At 42.9% G+C, this 22,143-nt stretch overlaps 1 protein-coding gene across 3 annotated transcripts in view; it reads right to left on the bottom strand.

The window, feature by feature from the left end:
- Positions 1-2,618: 2,618 nt before the first annotated feature.
- JAKMIP2 (janus kinase and microtubule interacting protein 2) overlaps positions 2,619-22,143 on the bottom strand; it is a 36,211-nt gene continuing 16,686 nt past the window's right edge. Inside the window, exons 10-23 of one of the 3 annotated variants that reach the window (XR_015807086.1) lie at positions 20,973-21,101; positions 19,929-20,012; positions 19,553-19,615; positions 19,287-19,385; positions 17,897-17,995; positions 17,531-17,584; positions 16,742-16,807; positions 15,838-15,906; positions 14,771-14,848; positions 13,961-14,164; positions 11,997-12,062; positions 11,284-11,356; positions 8,197-8,350; positions 2,619-6,811 (exon numbers count right to left, since the gene is read on the bottom strand). Coding sequence is in view for 2 of the 3 variants with exons in the window: in XM_088174066.1 (XP_088030192.1) it covers positions 11,306-11,356; positions 11,997-12,062; positions 13,961-14,164; positions 14,771-14,848; positions 15,838-15,906; positions 16,742-16,807; positions 17,531-17,584; positions 17,897-17,995; positions 19,287-19,385; positions 19,553-19,615; positions 19,929-20,012; positions 20,973-21,101 (1,062 nt within the window). In the remaining variant the exon portion in view is untranslated. Of the gene's footprint in view, positions 8,351-11,283; positions 11,357-11,996; positions 12,063-13,960; positions 14,165-14,770; positions 14,849-15,837; positions 15,907-16,741; positions 16,808-17,530; positions 17,585-17,896; positions 17,996-19,286; positions 19,386-19,552; positions 19,616-19,928; positions 20,013-20,972; positions 21,102-22,143 lie in introns of all 3 variants that reach the window. The other 2 variants (XM_088174066.1, XM_014893326.2) reach the window with 2 other exon arrangements.

Here is a 22,143-nt window from a genome sequence, read left to right as displayed (position 1 = left end):
GGGACAGGGCTTAGTCCCTTGCTTGCCAAAGTATTTTATTATAAAATACCAGACAAAATGGAGATGCCTCAAGGATAGCCCACACAGCTGCCACCTGGGGCCTCACACAGCCACCACACACCCTGCCTGGGGCAGGCTGATGTGATGTTTTGTACCAGGGACAGACTCACACCAGGCCCACCCGTGGCTTGTTCCAAGACAGTCCTGCAACTCCCTCGCATCCTTTTATTGTTTTGTAGCTGAAGATACCTTGCAGCTGTCCCAGAGAAACACCCAGAGCATTCTGGACCCAAAATCTGGTGCAAAGTACTTGTCGTTGTCATAAAAGGATCTCTTGGATGGCCATGCTTCCATGTGTACACAGGAGATGGTAAAATCAGACATAATAGATATTATAACACCTAGGCTTACCATTCTGAGCTGTATCTGTACAGGATGCAGGTTGTCTTGCACTCTATCTGCATTCCATCAGCAAAATACTCCTAATTTACTCCAGCAGGTGCTCAGGCTGGGAGTTCATGCAGGAGCTTTTCTACACCCCTACTGATCCAACTCCCATTACCAGCAGTTTCCCTGAAATACAGTTCTAATTTTATTAGAGATTTTTAGAAAAGTGAATGCCTCCTAGTCTGGTCACTGAGCACATCATTTGGTGTGAGGGATGTTTGTGCAGGCGTATAAGCTGCACCCCACAACTTTACCCAGAGAGGATCCACAAAGTCCTTCTGAGCTGAGCTCATCCTACAGGCCCTGTAGCACACGTCTATTTTATATTGCGTATCTATTATCTTTAATTCTAAATTAGTGTATTTTAATATTAAATGCCCCTTCAAATTTTTTCCAGTCAAAGGAAACAAGACTGCTTGGCTCAAGTTCTTTGCTTCACTCATTATTTGAAGATTATTGTGCAAGGGAAATGGACGTTTGAACTCTCTAATAGTAGAGAACTAAATCTAGATCCAAATTTCTGTGTTTCAGAACAATTTAATGTGTTTCAGTCTTCTTAGAGTACTTTAAAGATATGAACTGCAGTTCTTGGGGACTGGATCCTGGGAAAGATAATGTTTGGAATTTTTTTAGTAAAGAATACGTTAATGGCCTATTCCGTAACAACCTCATATTCCTTGGCTTAGATTTCTTGAGTGTAAAAAGGATGAGGTAGGTATAAATACCTGGCTACAAGTTTGCATTTCCAAATATGCTTTCCATTTACTTTCTAAGATTTTATTGACAGTTTTCTTCCCAAGGGGCTGTTTGGCAGCGCACGCAGCTCCCTGTGCCCCCGGACTGGAGGTGCCGAGCATTTTGTCTCTGTGACATCAACAGCCACGAAGCGCCGCTGTGCGCTGCTGACCCACTCCTCAAAATGAAATGATTCTATGATTTTAAATTCATTTTAGGCAGAGAAATTGATGGGGAGGGAGGCGATTCCAGAGTCTGAGCCTGCTAAGGGCCGAAGGTGCGGCGCAGCCTCCCTCAGCGAAACAGAAGCGGGAGCCAGCCGCGGCCCTGTAGCCGGTTACGGCTCTGGGCTACGGTCACTTCCCCGCGCTTCTAACGACACTTTTCCAAGCCGCTCTTTCCGCGCCCGGCCCGGTGTCGCCGCCCTGCCCTCTGGCGGCAGGCGGGGAGAGCGGCCCCCGGCCCCGGCCCCGCCTCAGCCCCGACCCCGGCCCCGGCCCCGCCTCAGCCCCGGCCCCGCCTCAGCCCCGACCCCGGCCCCGGCCCCGCCTCAGCCCCGGCCCCGCCTCAGCCCCGACCCCGGCCCCGCCTCAGCCCCGGCCCCGCCTCAGCCCCGACCCCGCCTCAGCCCCGACCCCGCCTCAGCCCCGGCCCCGGCCCCGGCCCCGCCTCAGCCCCGGCCCCGCCTCAGCCCCGACCCCGGCCCCGCCTCAGCCCCGGCCCCGCCTCAGCCCCGGCCCCGCCTCAGCCCCGACCCCGGCCCCGCCTCAGCCCCGACCCCGGCCCCGCCTCAGCCCCGGCCCCGGCCCCGGCCCCGCCTCAGCCCCGACCCCGGCCCCGCCTCAGCCCCGACCCCGGCCCCGCCTCAGCCCCGGCCCCGGCCCCGGCCCCGCCTCAGCCCCGACCCCGGCCCCGCCTCAGCCCCGGCCCCGGCCCCGGCCCCGGCCCCGCCTCAGCCCCGGCCCCGCCTCAGCCCCGGCCCCGGCCCCGGCCCCGGCCCCGCCTCAGCCCCGGCCCCGGCCCCGCCTCAGCCCCGGCCCCGGCCCCGCCTCAGCCCCGGCCCCGCCTCAGTCTCGGGCCCAGGTGAAGGCAGCGAGCGGTGTTTTTTTAATTTCAAACTGCGGTAAGAGCCTTCAAGAGCTCTCAGAGCGTACGCCGTGGACTCCAGACAGGCAGAAGTTTGCTGTTTTGTTTTGGTTTCTGCACAGGCAGAAACAGCAGTAAATTCACCCTTGGCCCCCGCTGAGACCGCTACCTGCCCTTCGTTTGCCTAGTGATCGCGCCAGGAGCTTGCTCACTCTTTAATCGGTGTGCTCCCCACCCCTTGCTGTATCACAGCCCCCCGCGCCCCAGCATACCTCCCTGGCTCAGCTTGACCGGCATTCCTCTGAAGAGACACCAGACATGCTGAATATTTCCGTGAATGTACAGTGGTATTTTTTCTAAAAAATGGGGTTTTTTATTTTTTTATACAAACTAAAACACCAGAGGTCATTGAATCCTATATTAAATACATAAATTAAAAAATAACCATTCATAAAACTTTACATACAATAAGGATTCTCTCCTACACATTAATACATATAGTACAGGTACATGTCCAGTGTTTATCAAAGGGTCATTCTGCCAAGTCATTTACAATTTTGTTCTGGAATAGACACCAAAAAAATCTAGAACAAAAAGTATATATAAAACCACAGAGGTGCTGATGTGAGAGAGGGCAGGGGAAGAGAAAACCCTTTGGATCACCAGCAGCAGTGTGTTTGTTCTCTGAGCCCTGCTCATGTCAGGAGAGCCTGGCCTGGGCAGTCCCTCATGGGATGCCAAAGAACTGAAAACTCTGGGTTTCAGAGAATGTTTCCTATTGAGATGATGGTAGGGAGTTGGAAGTTGAAAAAATTCTCCATTGTCCTCCAGGCATGCCAGTAAGAGGATGGAGCTGTGAGCCAGGCTGGTAACACTGCAAGAAGTGCCATTTCCTTACTGCAACTCCAATTTCCTGACTTCATCTCATGTAACCAGGCCCTCATCTGAAGTGCTTAAATTCAAAAATAGTCTTCAAAATCTCCCAACCTGGTCATTGGAAAAAAAAAAAAAAGCAGCAAGACAAATTGTGGTCATGGTGATTTCTACTACCTTCTGCGGCTCACCTCCTGCTTTGGTGGCATGGGTAGCCTGGAGTGCTGCTACTCCTGAACAGCCTCAAAGGGGTGCACGGGAGAGATCCAGGGCTGTATTTGCTGTCCTCAAACGCTGCACTGAATTGATTTTTATTTTTCTTTTTGGTTTTGGGGAAGGGAGGTTGGTGACTAATCTGAGGGAAGATTTTCAACCCTTTGCTCCAATGAACGTCAGGAACAGCAGAAAGCCCAAGATTAACAGTCCAAGGACAGAGAAGGGTCCAGAAAGAAGAATCAAAAAAATAGTTGCCCATGAGATGTGAAAACCTGGAGGAGTGTACCAGCTGTGGCAGCTAAACAATCTTGATTCAGTTCCCCATGCCTAGATTGAAGTATACTTTCGTAAGCTATAGCAATAATGTCTATATACAATACAGAATAGGTAAATATATGCATATATATGTATATATATGTACATATACATATACATACATGTATATATATATATATACACACACACAGACATGATGTACATATACATACATGTGTATATATATATATATACACACACAGACATGAAACTCATTTTGATCTATTTGATCATTCTGATAGCAGAAAGTTCATATTAACTCATATCAGCAAGTGTGTTTTAGGCATGGCATGTGTTAGGCTGCAAGGAGAGTAAAGTGGTGGTGGTTCAGCTCCCTGGACGGAAGAATTATCTTTGAAAAGTTTGCAGACTCAGGTCTGCTGTGGTCAGACTACCAGCCTCCATCCTACCCTGAGCCCTTGGGAATGCAATACCTGCACGCATATGTATACACACAGGAGTAAGGGAGGGCAAATTAGATAAAAAAGAGAAATTAAATAATCGTAACATGGCTCAGGGAGTCTAAATGATGAAGCCTGCCACAAGACCAGTCAGGTACGTTGTAAAACTGTGTATTTCTATCTGTGCCATAAACCTTCTGTACGATTGCGTGGAATAAATGTTTCTAGGGTTTTTTTTTTAAACCAAACCAGCAGTGGAAGTTACTGAACCATCACTGAAACGAAGTGCTGCTCATTCTTCTGCAAGAACTCTGTGCTTTAACTGCCAGCCCTAACACTGAGGAAAGCAGCCTGAAGGTGTGACGTTACCTGATGCTGCAACAGGGGTGAAAAGAGTGAGGTGGGAAGAAGGAATAAGCAGAGAGAAAGCCCCTTCTTTGTAGCTAACAAGCTGTTGTTAAGCTTCCCAGTGATCTCCAGCTGTCCCAGTGTGGGACCACTCATCTAGGGCCTGACTCCAGAGCTTCAGGACTGAACTGCTAGCTTGTGGAAAGAACACGTACATTTGGGTCAACCTTATCCACAGAGTGTTCTGCAAGGGAAAAGGAATTTGAACAAAAAGCATGCAGTGTGCCTGCAGTCACATAACGCATCTACCTACAAGAACATTTCTTTAAAAAATGAACCAGGAAACAAACAGCTTGGTGCCAGAACTCAGTAAACCCCTTGGTTGAACCAGTGTTTCAAGAAGATGTGGTCATTCTATAATTTAAATTATTTTTAAGGAGCAGGATTAAAAAAAACACTTGCTAATAACTTCTAATCTTCCATAGAAGGCTTAACACTATCTTCTGGCACTCAAAAAAATAAGGATGTCAGCAGTCTTTGTGGAGAAACTGGGCCTAGAATTGCAATGCAGCTGGGCAAATGGATATTACTGATTAAAAGCTATTCTGGCAAAAAAAAAAAAGGTATCCGTGAGGGGCAAGCATCCATGATGCTAGAGGAACTTCCTCCTTCCTATGTGCTGAATTGCTCTGGCAAGTGACCTCACTGCTTTGTGCCTCAGCTGCTTCATCTGTAAAAGTAAACAGTCAACCAAAGGAGAAGCTCTTTGAAAAACACTTTTAAAAGCTTCTGATGTGCGTAAGATGTCGGTACACGTGATCCCTGCTTTGAAGGTGTAAGTAATGCATAAGCTGTATTCTGGCCCTTAATTTTCTAGTTTGTAGTACAGAAATCCATTTCTTCCAGTTAAAATTAAGGCTCCATCACAGAAGACAGAGCCTTGCCACAGGACCCCCAAGTCTGAACAGGCAGGACTCCATTTCCTGGGAAATGAAACCAGAGGCACTGAGAAGTGCACTGTCAGCCCATCAGTGAGAAAGGGAAGGTGGGTGCAGCTGCTGCACTGCTTCCCTTCAGCACAGGACCCTCACGGTGATTGCTGCAGGCATTATGCTCCTCAGGGACATTTCTGAAAGAGGACTGGGGTGCATGGACCTATGACCTCAGGGAGGCACCACGGCTGCGTTCCAGGCTTTGTGATCACAGAGGTAAGTAATGCTTTGAAATGAAAACTACTTTTCGTTACTCTTAACTGTGGAAAAATCTAAAGAGACTAGCGATATTTCTTGTTTGTAATAAGGTTGTGTTCACAAAGTTTTTCCCCATTTTTGGTCTATGTATCATTAATTAGGAAGCCAACTAACAAAGTCAGTTGGCAAGCTGAACCAAAACATTTTTTCCAAGCTGGGACAAAACAGCTGGAAGCTGATGCTTTGTGAATCATGTCACATGGATAAAGGGAATTAGCTTTCCTCTCTGCCCTGTACTCCCAACACTTTTTTTTCTTTCACGGAAGCTATTCTGTAGGTCCAATTCAGTGATCCTCAGTGGTTATTCTACAGTGAAACCAAGTATAGTCATTATTATCTCAATGGCAGTCTTTAAAGAGTATGAAAAGTATCTGATAATAGACAGGCTGTTCTTCATCGAGGGATGGTGAAAAGAGGTAAGGCTTCAACTCCACTGGAAACCCTCCTTATGCCAGACACCCTCTTCTTCCATTCCTTGGCCAAGGCAGGTGGTGCTGTTTACAATCTCAAGCACAAAACATGATGACCTGTCCTGCCCATCCTGCAATAATCCAGACTGGTTTGTTCTTTTCCTCTTTCTTCCTTCCACTTTGCAGCTGTCATTTGTTCCTGAGGTTAAAACCAAAGAGGGAGAGCAGGAGTCCCTGCAGCAAGAAAGCCACACACTTCAAATCAAGCACTTTGTTGTCAGAATCTCTTGAGTTTCTCCTACTCTGAGCTGTCCATTTTTGATCCATTTGTCAGATGACAGGGTGACATTTAAATGATTGCCCTGCACAGCAGGAATAGATTTTTCTATTGTAACTTTGGTTCCATGCCCAAGACACACTGACTTGATCAGCTGAAAGTGGTTCCTTCCCTTTAAGTTCTTCCTAGGTGATGTAGGTTGTCAGTTTATTTTTCTTCCCCTTTTGTAATTTCAACATACAGGATTTCATTAGATGCAGCATATATCATAGCTTTAGACAGGAACTGTCAGGTAACAAATTTTGAGTGATGGCTTTAAAATACAAGGTGGTTGCAGTCTTAGCTACAGGTTGTTAATTTTTATACTTTTGAAAATAGATGTAAACAATATTCTCTTCATCGAGGGGTGGAAGCATTTGCCTTTATAACAACTTCTCGGTGTGGTCGGGCACTCTAAAAGTTAAAAAAAAAATAATAACATCTGTATCAGATTATCAGATAAAGTGCAAGTTTTGTAAATTCCTCTATCTACCTATCCCAGCTTTGCCAAGTTACAATCTATCAATCTTTCAGGAAGCTGAAAAGGTCAGTTCTTATAGCTATCAGTGTGAAACTGGTTTTGTCTGTATGAAAAGCTTTTGTGAAAATTCTGTGTATTTTGCTAAGCTTGTCCATTTAAACCCCACAAAGTGCCACACTGTAGTGCATAAAAGTCCCCATGGGCATCATCACATAAGTAGTATGCACAAGTTCCCATGACTCTTGAACCAAAGCTGCCTAAAATTCATCCGTAACAATAGCCGTGGCAGCAGGCAATACCCTTGGGGTATCAGAGCAAGCCTGGAATTTTAGCTAATGCAGCACTGAGTCAAACAGAAACTGCTGCTGTTCTGAGAAAGCCTACCCTACCTATGGAAAAGAACTGGTTCTCAGGTTTGAGACCAGGAAAAAAAAAGGGCATATTTTGTCTTTGTTATCTCAGCAGTCAAGCCTACATAGTAAAATTCACTGGGTGCAAAATCCACGCAGACTACACTTCCTTATGTGATCACAAATAAGTGAATACTTATGTTCACAAGCACAGAGAAACTGCAGATAGGAAAATCCCACATAAACAGGAATAAGAGAGCTTCTGGTCTGGATACTGTATCTGCTGCACATGGTTTCCTTTATTTGCACATTCTTGTCCTTTGTTATTTCAGTACAACAGTAAGTCCTGTGTTCAGTCTGGGTGAGAAAAAAACCAGAAAGTATCATCTGTGACCATACTATGGGTTTCTCTCTGCTGGTTAAAAAAATCAGTAAAGGATAAACTGCACCAAGGCATGAACAAAACCAAAGACTTTTCACCATCAAGTGGCTCCCTAGAATGAGCTGGGCTTTTTGTTTTGTTTTGTTTTATCAGGGATCTGATTTGTTTGAAGTCCCCTATGATAAGGCTAAGACAGTTCACTTGCATCCAGTGGAAGTAAAGCCATTTTGCGATATTACAGTATATTACATATGTATCACAATATATATAGCTCAATAGCTGTAAGAAGAAATGCTGATGGCACACTCCCCATGCCATGCTCACCTTTGCTGAATTAAAATTAAATCACCTGGGTAGGCAGGTGTTTTTTAATGCAAATGGGCAACACAAATCAATGTTATTTATTCTCTCCAATTCCATGTATTCCAGCCTCAGAAAATATGACTTTGCTAAAATCCCTCTCCATCTTGCCAACACCATTCCCAAATTGCTTGTGTCTGGAGATTTCCCCTCAGGTATTGAGGGGAAAGGATCCTATAGAGGAAAATGCAGGGGTGAAGGCAGGGGATGAGGAGCTTACCATTACCTTGTTTTTGAGGAACTGCTACAAGACTTGATGCTTTGCACCTGTGGAGTGACTGGCCTTGGTAAAACACTCTACAGGTATCATGCGTGCTGTGATGCTGGGCCTGCTGCAGCTGTCTTTACAGTTCAAGGGAGTTCACAGCAGTGCAGATCCTCTGGAAAAGCATTGAGTTTATATATCCCCCACACACACCTCACCCGTAAGATTTTTCCACTTTCATAGTCAGTGTCGATTCTCTAAATCATTTTATCTCCACAACTGTCATGGCTCCTTCTTCTGTCACTCAGCTCACTGTAATCTGTCTTGCTGATCCCTATCTGATGTTCATAAAGCCAAATATGCAAAAAGAGAATGGGAAAGGCAAAAGAATCCTTTATCTCCTGAGTGGTCCCACGAGTGCCACAACTGCCTAGCAGGCTTTCTGGGGCTGTAAATCACATTTCAGCTCCTGCTGATGCTTATCCTCTCTATGGGGAACTGGACCCCTGTGTGCTCCAGGGACCAGCCATTATGGAGCAACAGTGAATTCAACGAGTGAAACTCATCTAGAGCAGCCTTCCTGGGCTCAACAAAGTGATCCCAAAGGGATTTACACCTGCTAAACCTTAGATGTTATGTAAAAAAAGAGGGGTGGGGAGGGAAGTGAAGTCTTGACACAGTCCCTAAGGGATCCATGTAAATTCCCCTGCAATGACATCAGTGAATTATGCAGCTGCGACAGTCGTGTCAGCCCTAAAGACAGCACAGAAATGTTTTTGTTGTTTTGACTATTAGTCCTGTTCAAGGAACAGGACAGCAAGGTTTGCATCAGCTCACTGGAGAGCGAGAGCTGAGCAGGACCCAGCAGCCCACAGAGGCAGGATGACTCCAAGTGAAAAACAGCAAACCTCCTAGAACTTAGGAAAAATACTGAGTTCTGACCTTAAGCATCTTATTAGTTTATCTAACCAGCCAATACCTGCCCTCAATTTAGGCCAAAAGGACGTGTTATCAGCCAATGGTATTTGGAGATTGGTACTGGTAAAACTAGGACATATAAGCTTCTCACCAATTCTGTTGCTATACTAGAAGAGGCAAATACTCACTAGAAAACCAAGCCACACCCACACTGGTGGAAAATGTAGGTGCAAACTATATATACAGAAAACTCTCAACCTCTCATTGCACAACTTATTCTCAGATGCTGCACAAGGACATTATTCTAGTTGTGAGAGGAACTGAAAAAGAACGACAGTACAAGGAAATAGAAAAAATAATGCAGACAGGTTCTTGCAAATGTCACTACCAGTTCCTGTGATTTTTCAAGGTGCACCTTAAATCCAAGAATTCTTTTTATTTGGAATCTCCCTCTAGGTTAACTGCTTGTTCTGCATTCATGGATTCTGTGGTTCAGCAAAAGACACAGTCATATAAAGTTATTTACTACTACTGTGTACTGTGAAAATCTTGGCTTCTTGAAATTATTCTGTCCGTGATTTGGTTGTTTCAGAAGAATTTCTGATTTTTTTTCTCCATTATTAATAAGCAAGAAACTATAAAATCAAACTTCCACCAGTCATAGCCACTTAAAACATCTCATAGCCATACCATCCTGTACCATGGTTCTCAGAAATCCTGCAGTAGGAACATAATTAAGTATGCAGTTGTAACTTAATGTGTTTCAAGACCACTGAATCAAGGCAATATGTTTTAAACAGCAGCAACTTGATAATGATATTGACTGTTGTTTTGCAAGAGCTGTAAATAACACTGATCTTGTCCACATTTCTCCTAATTCTTTTCTATGGGCTGTTACCCATTCAAGCCAACCTCCATGTGTATTGCTGCCTCAGCCCATGGAAACATTCATTTTGACGTCTGGCCAAACAAGGATGCAGTGGATTCCAGTTGATGTGGATAATTCTGTCTCTGCATCAGCACAAAACTGCAAATGAAAGCTTTGATCTAGCTGAAATGAAGCACAAAGTAGGGGCTTTTCCTTAAAGGGAAAAGGAAAACCCACCAAACTGGACCCATGCCACTTAATTATAATCAATATCTTGAACTGTATCTGGGAACAAAGCTGGTACAAATAATGGAAGGGCATGGCAGAACATCTTTCACACAACTGTATCTCAGCTTGTCTTAAGTGTAGAGCAGAGGAATTATTCATTGACACAGCTGAAGCCAGAGCCAAGAGAGACTGAGAAATTTAATGGTATGGGTCTGTCGCCAAATCAGAAAATTATACTCATTACATGCTCTTGAGACTCTAACATGTTTTCTAGGCTACCTTCTGTTATCCTGGATCAAAAGAAAAATTGTCATAGCCCAGCATCCTTGTTCTGGAAGTGACCAGCCACAGAGAAAAATGGGACCATTATAGTTCTCTGATTTATTTCTCCATCTTCATATTACTTTTTGAACTCTGAACTTTCAGCTGCTAAGTATATTGTGACAGACTTCTTTAAAACCTGTATCCTTAACTATAAATTTTTGCTTACTTTAAGCATATCACATAGTAATTGTTTGTATTAGACAGTGAACAGCTGTATTAGACAGCTGTCCGTCTGTCCATCCATTCTATGACAAATTTTTAGACTTCTCCAATACCTCCTTTTAGCACTGTCACTTTCTGAATCAGAAAAATCCTTCCATTTCTCTGTCTCTCCCTTCCTGTCACTTAGCAGCTGATCGTTATTCCTTGCCCTTTTTTGTATTTTTCCTGCTGCTGGACAGAGAGCTCTACCTGTTTTAAAACCCTCATCTTCCTCCTGAGTGTTAGTTCAGAGTGCATTTACAGTTGAGGTTATTTTAACTTTTTTTCATCTGTATCCCTTTGCAAACATCAACATTGAATTTCTCCTGCAATTCCCTTGGTTTTTTGCTGCTGTGAAATTCCTTGTTAGCTTTTATTTTTACAGGCATGAATAGCACAATATCAGCAGCAACTCAGCAGTATGACAACCCCCTACTGTGAACTATTACAAATTGGCAACAACCTGCTGCATTTGCTGACTCCAAACATCCACAAGAATATACAAGGATGTGATCCTCTGCTCTGTGCAAGAAGTGCTAGCTTTGAGGAAATAAATAAAACAGTCTTACCTTTCCAAGAGGCACATTGACATCAAGGCCAAAGAATAAAGGCAAGAGAGAAGAACAAGAACAGAAATAGAAACTGCAAAAGAAAAATAAGATGGGGTAAAAATGAAAGGTAATGGCATTGTAAGCATCAGAATTATTTTTGCTCTCTGCCGAACAATTAGAGTATTTATTCATTCAGAAAACACTGTTATTTCCCTCATTACTTCTGTAAGTACCACACCATTTCCCAGGCTTAGAAAACAGATCCCAATAATTTTGGTGATGGATTACAATTGGCACCATATTGAAAGCCTGAGGTGTAACTGTCACATCATGATACCCCATAGGTTGACAAGTCATAAAGCTGGATATCAAAAATAGCACCCGTTGTATTTTTAAGCATGCTAAAAAACCAGTGACTGCAATCCATGCTAGAAATAGCCTGGAAATACAAATATATAAATATAAATATATCAGTATAAATGTACATGTGTATATATGTTTATAGGTACATACACACATATCAAACACCATTACACGTTTAATAATGTAATGTCGGATTTTAAGATTAAAGTCTGTATCTGCTGACACAAACTGAAAAGAAAGGACAGTGGACCATCAACAGAGGTGCAGCTGACTGAGCAGAACAGAAAGGTCATATAGTTCAAGAGAACTGGTTCACTGCTTTCAAAACAAAGTTCATCAGTGTGCTTCAGAAGCATAACAGAACTAACCTTTTCCTCCAGATCCTTAATTTGTCTCTTCTGGATGTCAGTTTTATCTTCTAAATCTCGGATCCTCTGGAAATCAGAAAAGAAAGCATCTACACTAAATTCTCGGTAAACCTGTCCCACTGAACAAGTAGCTTAATATTCCAAGTGCCAAAAGCCTAGAAATCAACAAATCCATTTCTGTGGCAGGGATAATCTTGTGTCATACTGTGACACCATCCACTCATCCTGCCAAACCACAGCTTTACCATGTGTGTGCAACTGCTCAAAATATGATCCTGCATATATGTAACTGGATCCTTAAATGCTGGAAATTAGTATCAATGATTGATCTGTTTTTGCATTATCTATTTATTAATCCTGTGTTAAACAGCTGAAAAGTGTAAGATCATGATTACAAACTTTAGAATTCTATCATGATTCATTAAGATTTCTCACAGTTTGACGTGTTGAAAAAGGATTAAAGTGTTATTATTAGGTCCAAAATGACAAATGTATACAATACTATGAATGTACTGATTCTGTGGTAAGTGACATACGTGTAACTTATAGACAAGGTGTGTATTTTTAGCTGAGCTAGGTACTTTAAGAAAAATTATGTAGAATGACAAACTTTTGCCTGCTTGGGAGGAGAGATCCCCCAGAACAGAACTTCTAAGTACGAAAAATGAGGCCTTGAATCTCAGTATCTTTTTAAAATTAAGTCAGGTCATAAAACAGCTGTCCAGCAAATAGCAGAAATCCAAAAAGGCAATGCAGGAGATGCCTGAAAGCCCTAGCATCTGGAGAACAGGTGACCTGTGACTGTCTTCCTCAATGTCTGGAGATGAGATCACTAGCTTATGGCAGCTTTCAAATTCTATGGAGCCACAACATCACAGAATGAGTCAGATTGGAAGGGACCACAGCAGTTCACTTGGTCCCACCTCCCTGCTCAACAGTGTCATTCCTAGAGCACATGGCACAGGATTGCATCCACATGGCCTTGGAATATCTCCAGGGAGGGAAACTCCACACCCTCTCTGGATAATCTGTTCAGTGCTTGGTAACTCGCACAATGAAGAAATTCTTTTTCATGTTCAGGTGGAACCTCTCATGCAACAGTTTCTGCCCACAGTCTCCTCCTGTCCTATTGCTTGGCTACCTCCTCCTTCCTTTGCTTCTCAGCTGATTCCAACCGTGCCTGCAACTGAGGCTGGCTCAGAGTCATTCTGAGAAGCCAGAACTGCTGTGGCAGCGTCTCTCAGGGCAGTGTCCCTCGGGGCAGCTGTCATGTTTAAAATCAAGAAGCTTCTTATGCAGCAAAGGCCTGGCAACAAAAGGTAAGGGTGGACCCAGTCTCAAGTGCCCAACTCAGGATCGGGCAAGACTGTGAGAACTGAGTTTTCTTGTGAACCAAACCCCCCTAACCACTGGGGATGTGCTTCTTCTCTTATTCTTATAAACATCTGTTTCATGGTGCAGCTTTCACCTTATTCAATGTGCTGTGACAGTTTGCCATTTTGCTCTGGAACCTCACAGCTTGCAGAGCAGCAAACATCAGTCTTTGAAAGTGAAATGCACTACTTTATCTCAGCAGTGAAAAGTACAAATGCCCACTTGAGAGGGACATGTAGTATCTGGAAAAACAGACAGCTCCCCTGTGCCATACAATATTGACTCTGTTTCTCTTGTGCCCAGTCCAGTAACTAGGGAGGACCATTTTTATTACAAAGCTAGAACCATAAAGACAGAATTCTGGACGAAAACTTTAGGCTAGAACTTTAGAAGTCAAAATATGCCAAAACAATCTTGCACAAGCTAGTATCACATGTGCTTGCAGGCACAGAAAAGATAAAGTATGAGACAATACAGAAAGCTAGATGCCAGGCTCCCTCATGGTCTGGATTTGCCTCAATTTGAGCTCAGATTATGTCCTTACACAGAAAGGCTGAGTAGATACCACGTGTGTGGTTCCTTCTTCTTACCTGATGAGCCTGCTGGAGCAGCTCCATCCTCTCCTGAAGAATCTGGCAATCATATTCTCTGCTTTTCCTCAGCATCTGACGTCTCAGCTTTTCTACTGCTGTCCTCAGCTCTTCCTGTTGTTTTTCAGTGAGTAGTTCCCCAAACTTTATCACTGTTTCTTGCTGCAAAGCATTGTACAAGGTGGCTTCAAGCTCCTGGATCCTCTGGTTGATGCAATACCAAAAGTCAATTAGAGATGAAACATGGTTTAAACCACATTGGGAACTGGGGGATTGATGGCAGACTCAGGACTCTGCATGATAGGCAGTCCCTGTGCTCAAGTGTGCAAAAATGTGAAAAACTGAACTCAGAAAATGATTCCATGTTCTGAAAAAAAAAATTAGGAACTTTTATTTTTTAAGTGTTTTATATTAATTTTCGCTGAAATCCTTCACTTTTTTATGGAGTTGCAGACATAGAGTTGGATAAAATTTTCATATCTGAAGCATAAATTATTTCACCAATTCTAAAAGTTCCACCTATTGTGCTAAAAAACTCCAGCTGGACAAGCTGACATTAATGAGCAATATCTGCCTTAAAATGACAAGATTCAGACTTCAGGATATGTGCCTTTTTATGACATGAAAAGGCAATATATTGTGTTGAAGCTGTGCAGATTGCATGCTAATACATCAGAATAATGAGGAAATAACAAATTTTAGAAAGCCCGATACTAACAAAAAAGCAAAAATCTCTCCTCCTGATTCAACAAGTCTGTGTGCTATTGCAGAGTTGGCCACTATGTGCTGCAGAATTTCCTTTGTACATACCATGTATGCTTGGTCAAGAGCTTGCTTCCTGTAGTCTAATTCTTCCTCCAAATAACCTTTAATTTTGCAAAATTGCTCCTAGAATGAAGGATCATTTGGACAGAGAAATAAATTAATTACTCCAAATACTTTAGGAAGTTTTATCAAATCACTTACAGATATCTAATTCATCAGAATGAGGAGACTGGTTTTCCACTGATGCTTGGCAGTTACTAATCTCTGACTCAGCTAGAAAAGAAGGAAGAGCAAATAGCTGTAGATTGCTCTTGTAGATGAATACATCTGATCTCCATGGAACTAAATCCATCCTCTCTGTTAGCTTCAGTGGTATTGCTTGGCATTTCAGTAGTGAAATTTAGGGCGTTCCATGTGATTTTTCTAAAGATACTTCCTCTGGCATCAGGAATTACTCTTTTTGTGCCTTCTCTTGTTTGGGAAGAGGTGTAAAAGTAGACTGAACTAAGCAGGAACTAACTAGACATTCACATCCCTTGGGGGCAGCTGCTGTGCTTTAACTTATCAGTCCACCTTAAGCTGAACAGACTCAAGTACAGACATACCACAGGAAAATACACAAGCCACTACAGCTGTCTATTTCTTATAGTTATCTTTGTTCATCTTGGAGGCTACTGCCATTAACTAGAATAAGAACAGGGTAAGGTACTAACTTTACTTAGTATGTAATGAAAGCCAACAGTGTTATTATTCAGTTCAGTAATTTCTCACATGCTGGTCCTGAATAAAATGCAACACAAGAGCTGGTGAATCTTATGATACAAATAATGCATGCATCTCTGAAAATTATTGAGAAACCTTTGAACCCTCTGTACTTAATAATAAACAGTCATCCTCATAGAAGAGAGAGGAATTTTTTAAATTTTCACTTTTTCTGTTTTTGTTATTCTGCTGTTGTATGTGAACTGGAACAATTTTATGGATTCACCAATAATCAGAGAAATGCTGCATAGTTCATTTGCCAATAGACTTTCCTTAATTATTTTTTGGCACATCAATAAGTGTGACACAACCAGTGTCCCTAAAATGTGTAATAAGGAAAGTTTTCTTACCATATCACTTTCCAGTTCCATCATCTTCTGATGCAGAGCAGCTTCAGCTCCCTCAATCTGCTGGATCCACTGGAAAGAAGACAGTGAGACCTGTAACGTGCTGTGTTTTCTAGCACATAAGCAGTGGCAAGTGGGATATCTGCAGCATCTTGTTAGTCTGTTTTTAGCAGCCTATTGCTAGTGCTGGGCTCATTTTGAGGCTGTCTGTGACAGAGGCAGCCGTGATATCTGCAGGAAACACTTGGCAGGGAAGCAGCAAGAGGATTTCCACTGCTGGGTCACTACAAGATGAAAAATCGTTGGATGGAGAAGGAACTCATTTCATCCCACGGATAAAGGCCCACAGTGGGTCTATAGCATCTCAAAAATGGCTCTGTTGGCTTTATGGCAGCTCTGTTTGCAGAGGAGGCATTGTTGAGCAGAGCTCTTGGAAGCTGTCATGCTGAAAGAACTGTGTGCTGCAGTTGAGCCTTAGAAAGCAATTTTAACCAACCTCCACTTTCTTCTTAATTTTTGAAACAAGGAATGTAGACACATACTTTCAGTGAAATTTTGGCATACAGATCCCTTTGGAAGCTTTAGAAATATCAGGACTGTAAATCCCAAACTTTATCTAATTACAGCTTAAATTTCTGATGATTTCTCATTAAGTTTTCAATTGCAAGTTTTGTTTCATGTTATTTTTATATTTGTAGTTTTTTCTACTGCACAGATTGGGCTAGCTCAGTTTGGTATTTTTGCTGCTTCAGCAAGGTGTTTGGGACTGTGCTGGCACAGTTTATTTTATTTGGGGAATCACTCCCAACACTAGAAAGTTTAACAACATTGATGACAACAACAGGGCAGAAAATATGTTAGATGAGGCTTTAGTGAGTGCCGTGAGAAAAGCTAGCACATCATTTACCTTTTCTGCCAAGGACAATACCGTGGAAGCCTGAATTATGGCCACTTGTTCTTCATTCCTTAAATTCTGTGAAGAGAAAGACAGGAAAGAGGAAAATTGGCAGCTGTTTCCTGCATGACTAAAGATAATCCAGCCTATAAACCAGGTCCACAGTTTTCAGAGGATCCCTGTAGTACTGAGTATGCGGTTTCCACTGAAATATTCAGAGCCTGTTAACATATTAAGAAGACCACTACTTTGCCTTTCTACATGATATGGATTAAATGTATCATTAATTCCATTACACCTTAAGAGAAATGTAAACTAAAATTATATCCATCTGTTTATCATCATGCTAGTTTTACAAAGCTGAATTTCCATTAAAGTTTTTGTAAAAATAGTGCTGATTTACATCAGCACACGAATAGAAATAATTATCCTTTGTTTTAATTTCTTATAAACTTCTTAAAGACATATCTAATGTTGGCCAGAGATACAGGATCTCTTTTACATGGGCAGCTATGCCCTCTTAGAAAGCCAGAGGGAATTTGATAATTCTTGCCTATTTATGAAACTGTTAGAAAGAATCCTAGTCCTGATGAAGAGTGGTTTACTCAGACTGCCAAACTCATTCATGTGTTTTCTTGAATGAATGGGGTGCAGTGGGCATTCTTCCCAGTCTGCTAAACCACACATAACAAATGCATAATTTAACAAATATCTTAGAAAACAATCATAATTATACATTTCACTTACTGCACTGTACAAAATGCAGCTTGTAAAGAGAAAATATCTCCCATTTCAACTTACCCCATTATCACCTAGGATGTCTAACTGCTTTATAAGGTCTGGGATGCTGACATCCTGCAAAAAGAGAGTAAGGTAAAGGCATGGTATGCACCTTTTATCATAGACAGATATCCTGTGAACTACATGGAAGTCAGCCATTTTGTTTTATCCTATGGAAATGCATCAAACATTGATTTCAGTTGCCTTTGAACCAGATTTTATCATTATGGTGAGAATTTTGAGTCTAATTGAACTTTGTCCGTCACCACATTCGTGCGTTGGACTGAGTTTAAATACCTGAAGTTTAGTGGAGTTATTTGTAATGGACTATATGGGCAGCACCCATCACTCCTGTAGGGAAAAGTCTGCTTTATACAACTGACCTACCTTAACCCCTTCCTTCATGCAGTAGATCTGTAGAGCACTCACACCATCTGAGAATGGGTGAATCTGAAGATTAAATGGTGGGGACCGTCTCTCTCTTTCCTGCAAATAAATTGAAAAGATGCTAGATAATCTATTAGAATGAAGAAGATGCACACAGAAAATGCCATAGCTGCAGTTTATATCATGCTTGGCTTGCAAAGCCAAGCTCTTCATTTTACAAGCAAAGGAAATAAAATCCTAATCTGGACCTAGTCTGAAAAAGTGAGCCAAGTGGGACAGGATCCTAAACGCAAGGTAACTGTTTAACAAGAGATTATTTGATAAATTAAGTCAAATTGCAAATTGGCTGTGGAAAGGCTATCACCTAGCTAAGATTCAAGTGATTTGCTTTATGAAGTGTTGAACAACTACACATTGTTGTAAATACTCCCTTTAGAAACATGTGTATGACTTTAGACTATAGGGAGACTCAGATCACATGTTTTCCTCATCCTGGCATGCTGTACATTCTAACATCTGTGGAAAACAATGTGTTCAAAAAACTGATCAACTTAGCTATTTATACACCCTTATTGCTTTAAATTTACAAATATTTGTCCAGTTTTAAAGGATCAGAGACAAAAAAAATTAAAGATGCTATTTCTCATTCCTTTCAGGTATTCAGGTAAGCATGGAAGTGAATATTAAATTTCACTTTCACACACATTTTTGTTTATGAATGTGTAATTCACTTCATCGGTTCAGCTCTCTGCCATATAGAAACACAGCTGTCAAGTAAAACTGTGTGACAGCTCTATGAATAAGGGGCAAGTCTTAGCATTAATTTATGAGACCCAGGAAAGGCTCTGTGTGGCAAATGTATTTGGTCTTGGACAGCAACTGAAAAGAACAACTGAAAAATAAACCGGCTTGTACTGGGGAAGAGAGCAGGTGAAGTTTTGGTTGGCTGGCACTCCAAAGAAGAGTCTGTAACTAGAGGCAGTCTGGAGCTTGAGGTCCTGCAGAGGCTTCTGAAGCTCCTGCATCAATGTCCAGTGTCACTGAGAGACTACCCACTGCAGGCCATGGGAGAGCTGCTCCACAGGGAATGTGTCCAGGGCCCACAAAAGGCACAGCACTTGCACACGGGCAGACAGGCTTCTCCAAGTACCAGAAAAATCATGCCCACAGGCACGCTCATGTTAATCAGCTAAGCTTACCTGTGTACACTGGGCACCCGGCTCAGGGAGAGCTGACATACTTCAGCTCACAATTAAAAATGCTGGGCCTGATTTGTTACTCTGTTTTATTGCTACAACATTTATGCAAACCCTTGATTAAAGCTGGTGTCCAGTGCAAGTGCAGTCATTTAATTTTCTGCCAGCTCCACTGTAAGAAGCGCATCCATCACCTCCAGCTCCAGGTTGCGGAACTCCAGCAGCTCGTTCTGGTCTCGTGCATCCTGCAGCTCCTGTTGCAGACGGTTGTTTTCTGCTTCCGTTTTCTCTATCTAACAGAAATACGTGAAATCATGACCTGTGTGACTGTACAAGGACCATGAAGTATCTGGTGAGTAGCAGTTGAGGTAGCATAGGCTGTGCAAAATCTAAACCCTTAAGATGTCTCACAGGACCCAGATAACCCTTCAGAGTGAATATGCAAACCTTTGGAATGTACCTTGTCTAAAAGCTCTTGGTTCCTCTTAATGAAAAGCTGCTTGTCTTCCACCCAGTGTGAGTCCTGTTGAATGAAGCAGCAGTATTACAGAATAATCAAATGCCATGAGGCTGGGCACATTTATTGAAAATTGGAGCCACAATATTCAGGCTTTAACATCCTACAGGAACAAGCTGTTCTGTTCTGTTTTACAGAACAACAACATTTTAAGTTTACCAAGGTGTACCAAGGCTTCTGAACTTGCTGGATCTGCCTGTTTACTGACTAGCAACATTACATCTCATGGAAGTTTATACTGAAATTGTGCTAGGTATTTTGTAAGCAGAGCAGGTAAGATACAAAATAGGCAAAAACACAACACACAATAATTACTTACCTGCCCTTTCTGAGCCAAAGTTTTCTCCAGGTCTTCTATTTTGGCTTTATACCTCTGGACTTCAGCTTGAAGTTGTTCTTGAGCCTGTTGAAGTCATCACGTTAAAGAGTAACAAAACCAGCAATGTGACCAAAACCAGAAGAGCCTGGGTTCATGCTGTCATTTCCACTGAGTGAGCAACCATTAAAAAGATTCTGACTCAGTGATGTTTTGTGCCACCCCTCAGACTGGCACAAGGGAACAGAGCAGTGGATCAGCCCCAGCTCCCCACCCAAGCCTGTTCCACCATGGATTGCATCAGAGCAATCCAAATCACAAGTTCAGGGTGCTCTACTCAAAGACCCTAATTAAGGGGCAACCTCTAAATTACCAAAAAAAGTGCTTAGTAGATCAGAGTGGCAGCAGGTAGTGGGAAGAGGCAATTTTAACTGCTATGGGGGTCTTCAAGAGCTGACTCAACTAAGTACTAAACAAACGGATAGCATCTCACAGCTGACTGCTTTGAGCAGGAATTTGGGCTGGACACTGCCTGAGGTGCCTTCCAGCCTGAATGATTTTTATAATTTTATTAGAAGGACAACATCTTAAGCCTTGGAAGGCTTACTGTAGCCTGCATCACATCAAAATTTGAATGTAATTTGCATTTCTCTGTTAGAAACATTCAGATGTTCCTGAAGTTGGTGCAGTGTGTGCCTCTGTGAAAACCCACAGGCCTTCATTTGCCTTTAAAACCCAATCCCATCACACCTAGGCAAATGATGAGAAAACTCTTCTGATTCTGTGTCAGGCTGCAGAGTTGTCTGCTTTGGCATGCCTGCCTGACTGCACAGTTTTCAGGTTCAGATGGAGGACAGCTTCCTGTAAACTGAGTGATTGTGTCCATTCTTAATGGTCACTCTCTTTAAAAATGTACTCAATAAACAAGTGAACAAACATTTCTCGTGTTATGGATGCTGTATGTAGCTCCATTCCAGTGTATGTCTCTTTGAGGGGTTTCTTGTCCTGACAGCAATGGAATACTGTTACTCTCCAACAAATACTGACCCTGGCTTCTCTTTCAGCATCTATGACCCCTCCTGTCTGTTCCTGCAGCAGTGCATACGCTCTCTGCAGGGCCTGGTACTCCTTTGTCAGCTGTCGAAACCGCAGCTCTGACTCTTCTGCTGCTAAACCCTGAAGAATAAGAAGGGACATGTCTAAGCCATGGAGAACAAAGCACTGTCAAAGCAAAGAATGCAAATGTGATTTGTTAAGCACAGTAGTTGCTTTACAGGTCTTGATTCAAATAGCTTTTTGGATCACAGTGACCTTGCTGTGATCTGAAATTTAAAAAATGGGGAGATTATACAGTATTTATATCACAGTATCATCTGAGTTGGAAGGTACCTACAAGGATCACCGAGTCCAACTCCTGGCCCTGCAAAGCACCATCCCCAAGAGTCACTGCACCATCGTCCACACTTCTTGAACTCTGTCAAGCTTGGTGCTGTGACCACTTCCCTGAAGAGACTGTTCCAGTGCCCAACCATCCTCTGGGTGAAGAAGCTTTTTCTAATATCTAACCTAAACCTCCCCTGACACAACTTCAGGCCATTCCCTCGGGCCCTATCACTGGTCACCACAGAGAAGACAGTGTCTGTCCCTCGTCCTCCCCTCACGAGGAAGTTGTAGACTGCAATGAGGTCTCCTCTCAGTCTCTTCTCCAGGCTGAATAGACCAAGTGACCCCAGTTGCTCCTCATACAGCTTCCCCTCAAAGCCCTTCACCATCTTTGTTGCTCTCCCTTGAACACTCCCTAACAATTTAATATTTTTCTTATATTGTGGCACCCAAAAGAGCACACAACATTCAAGGTGAGGCCACTGCAGAGCAGAGCAGAGAAGAGCAGAGCAGGACAATCCCCTCCGTTGACTGGCTGGCAATGCTGAGCCTGATGCCCTTGAGGACATGGGTGGCCCCCGCTGGCTGCCAGGCACTGCTGACTCATATTCAACTTTCTGTCAGGCCTCGGGTCCCTTTCCAGGTGCTGCTTTCCAGCATCTCATTCCCCAGCCCATCTGTAGATTCAGGGTTGTGATCCCAGGTGCAGAATCTGGTACTTGCCCTTGTTAAACTTCATCTTGGTGGCTGAACTTCATCTTCATGGCTGGTGATGGCCCAGCCCTCTGATTTGCCAAGGTCTCTCTGCAGGGCCTTCCTTCCTTCGAGGGAGTCA

This window comes from Sturnus vulgaris, chromosome 15 (genome assembly GCF_052056855.1).
Source record: "Sturnus vulgaris isolate bStuVul1 chromosome 15, bStuVul1.hap1, whole genome shotgun sequence".
Classification (NCBI taxonomy): domain Eukaryota; kingdom Metazoa; phylum Chordata; class Aves; order Passeriformes; family Sturnidae; genus Sturnus; species Sturnus vulgaris.
Note: the sequence above shows the minus strand (reverse complement) of the source record. Positions and strands in the feature narration are given on the sequence as shown.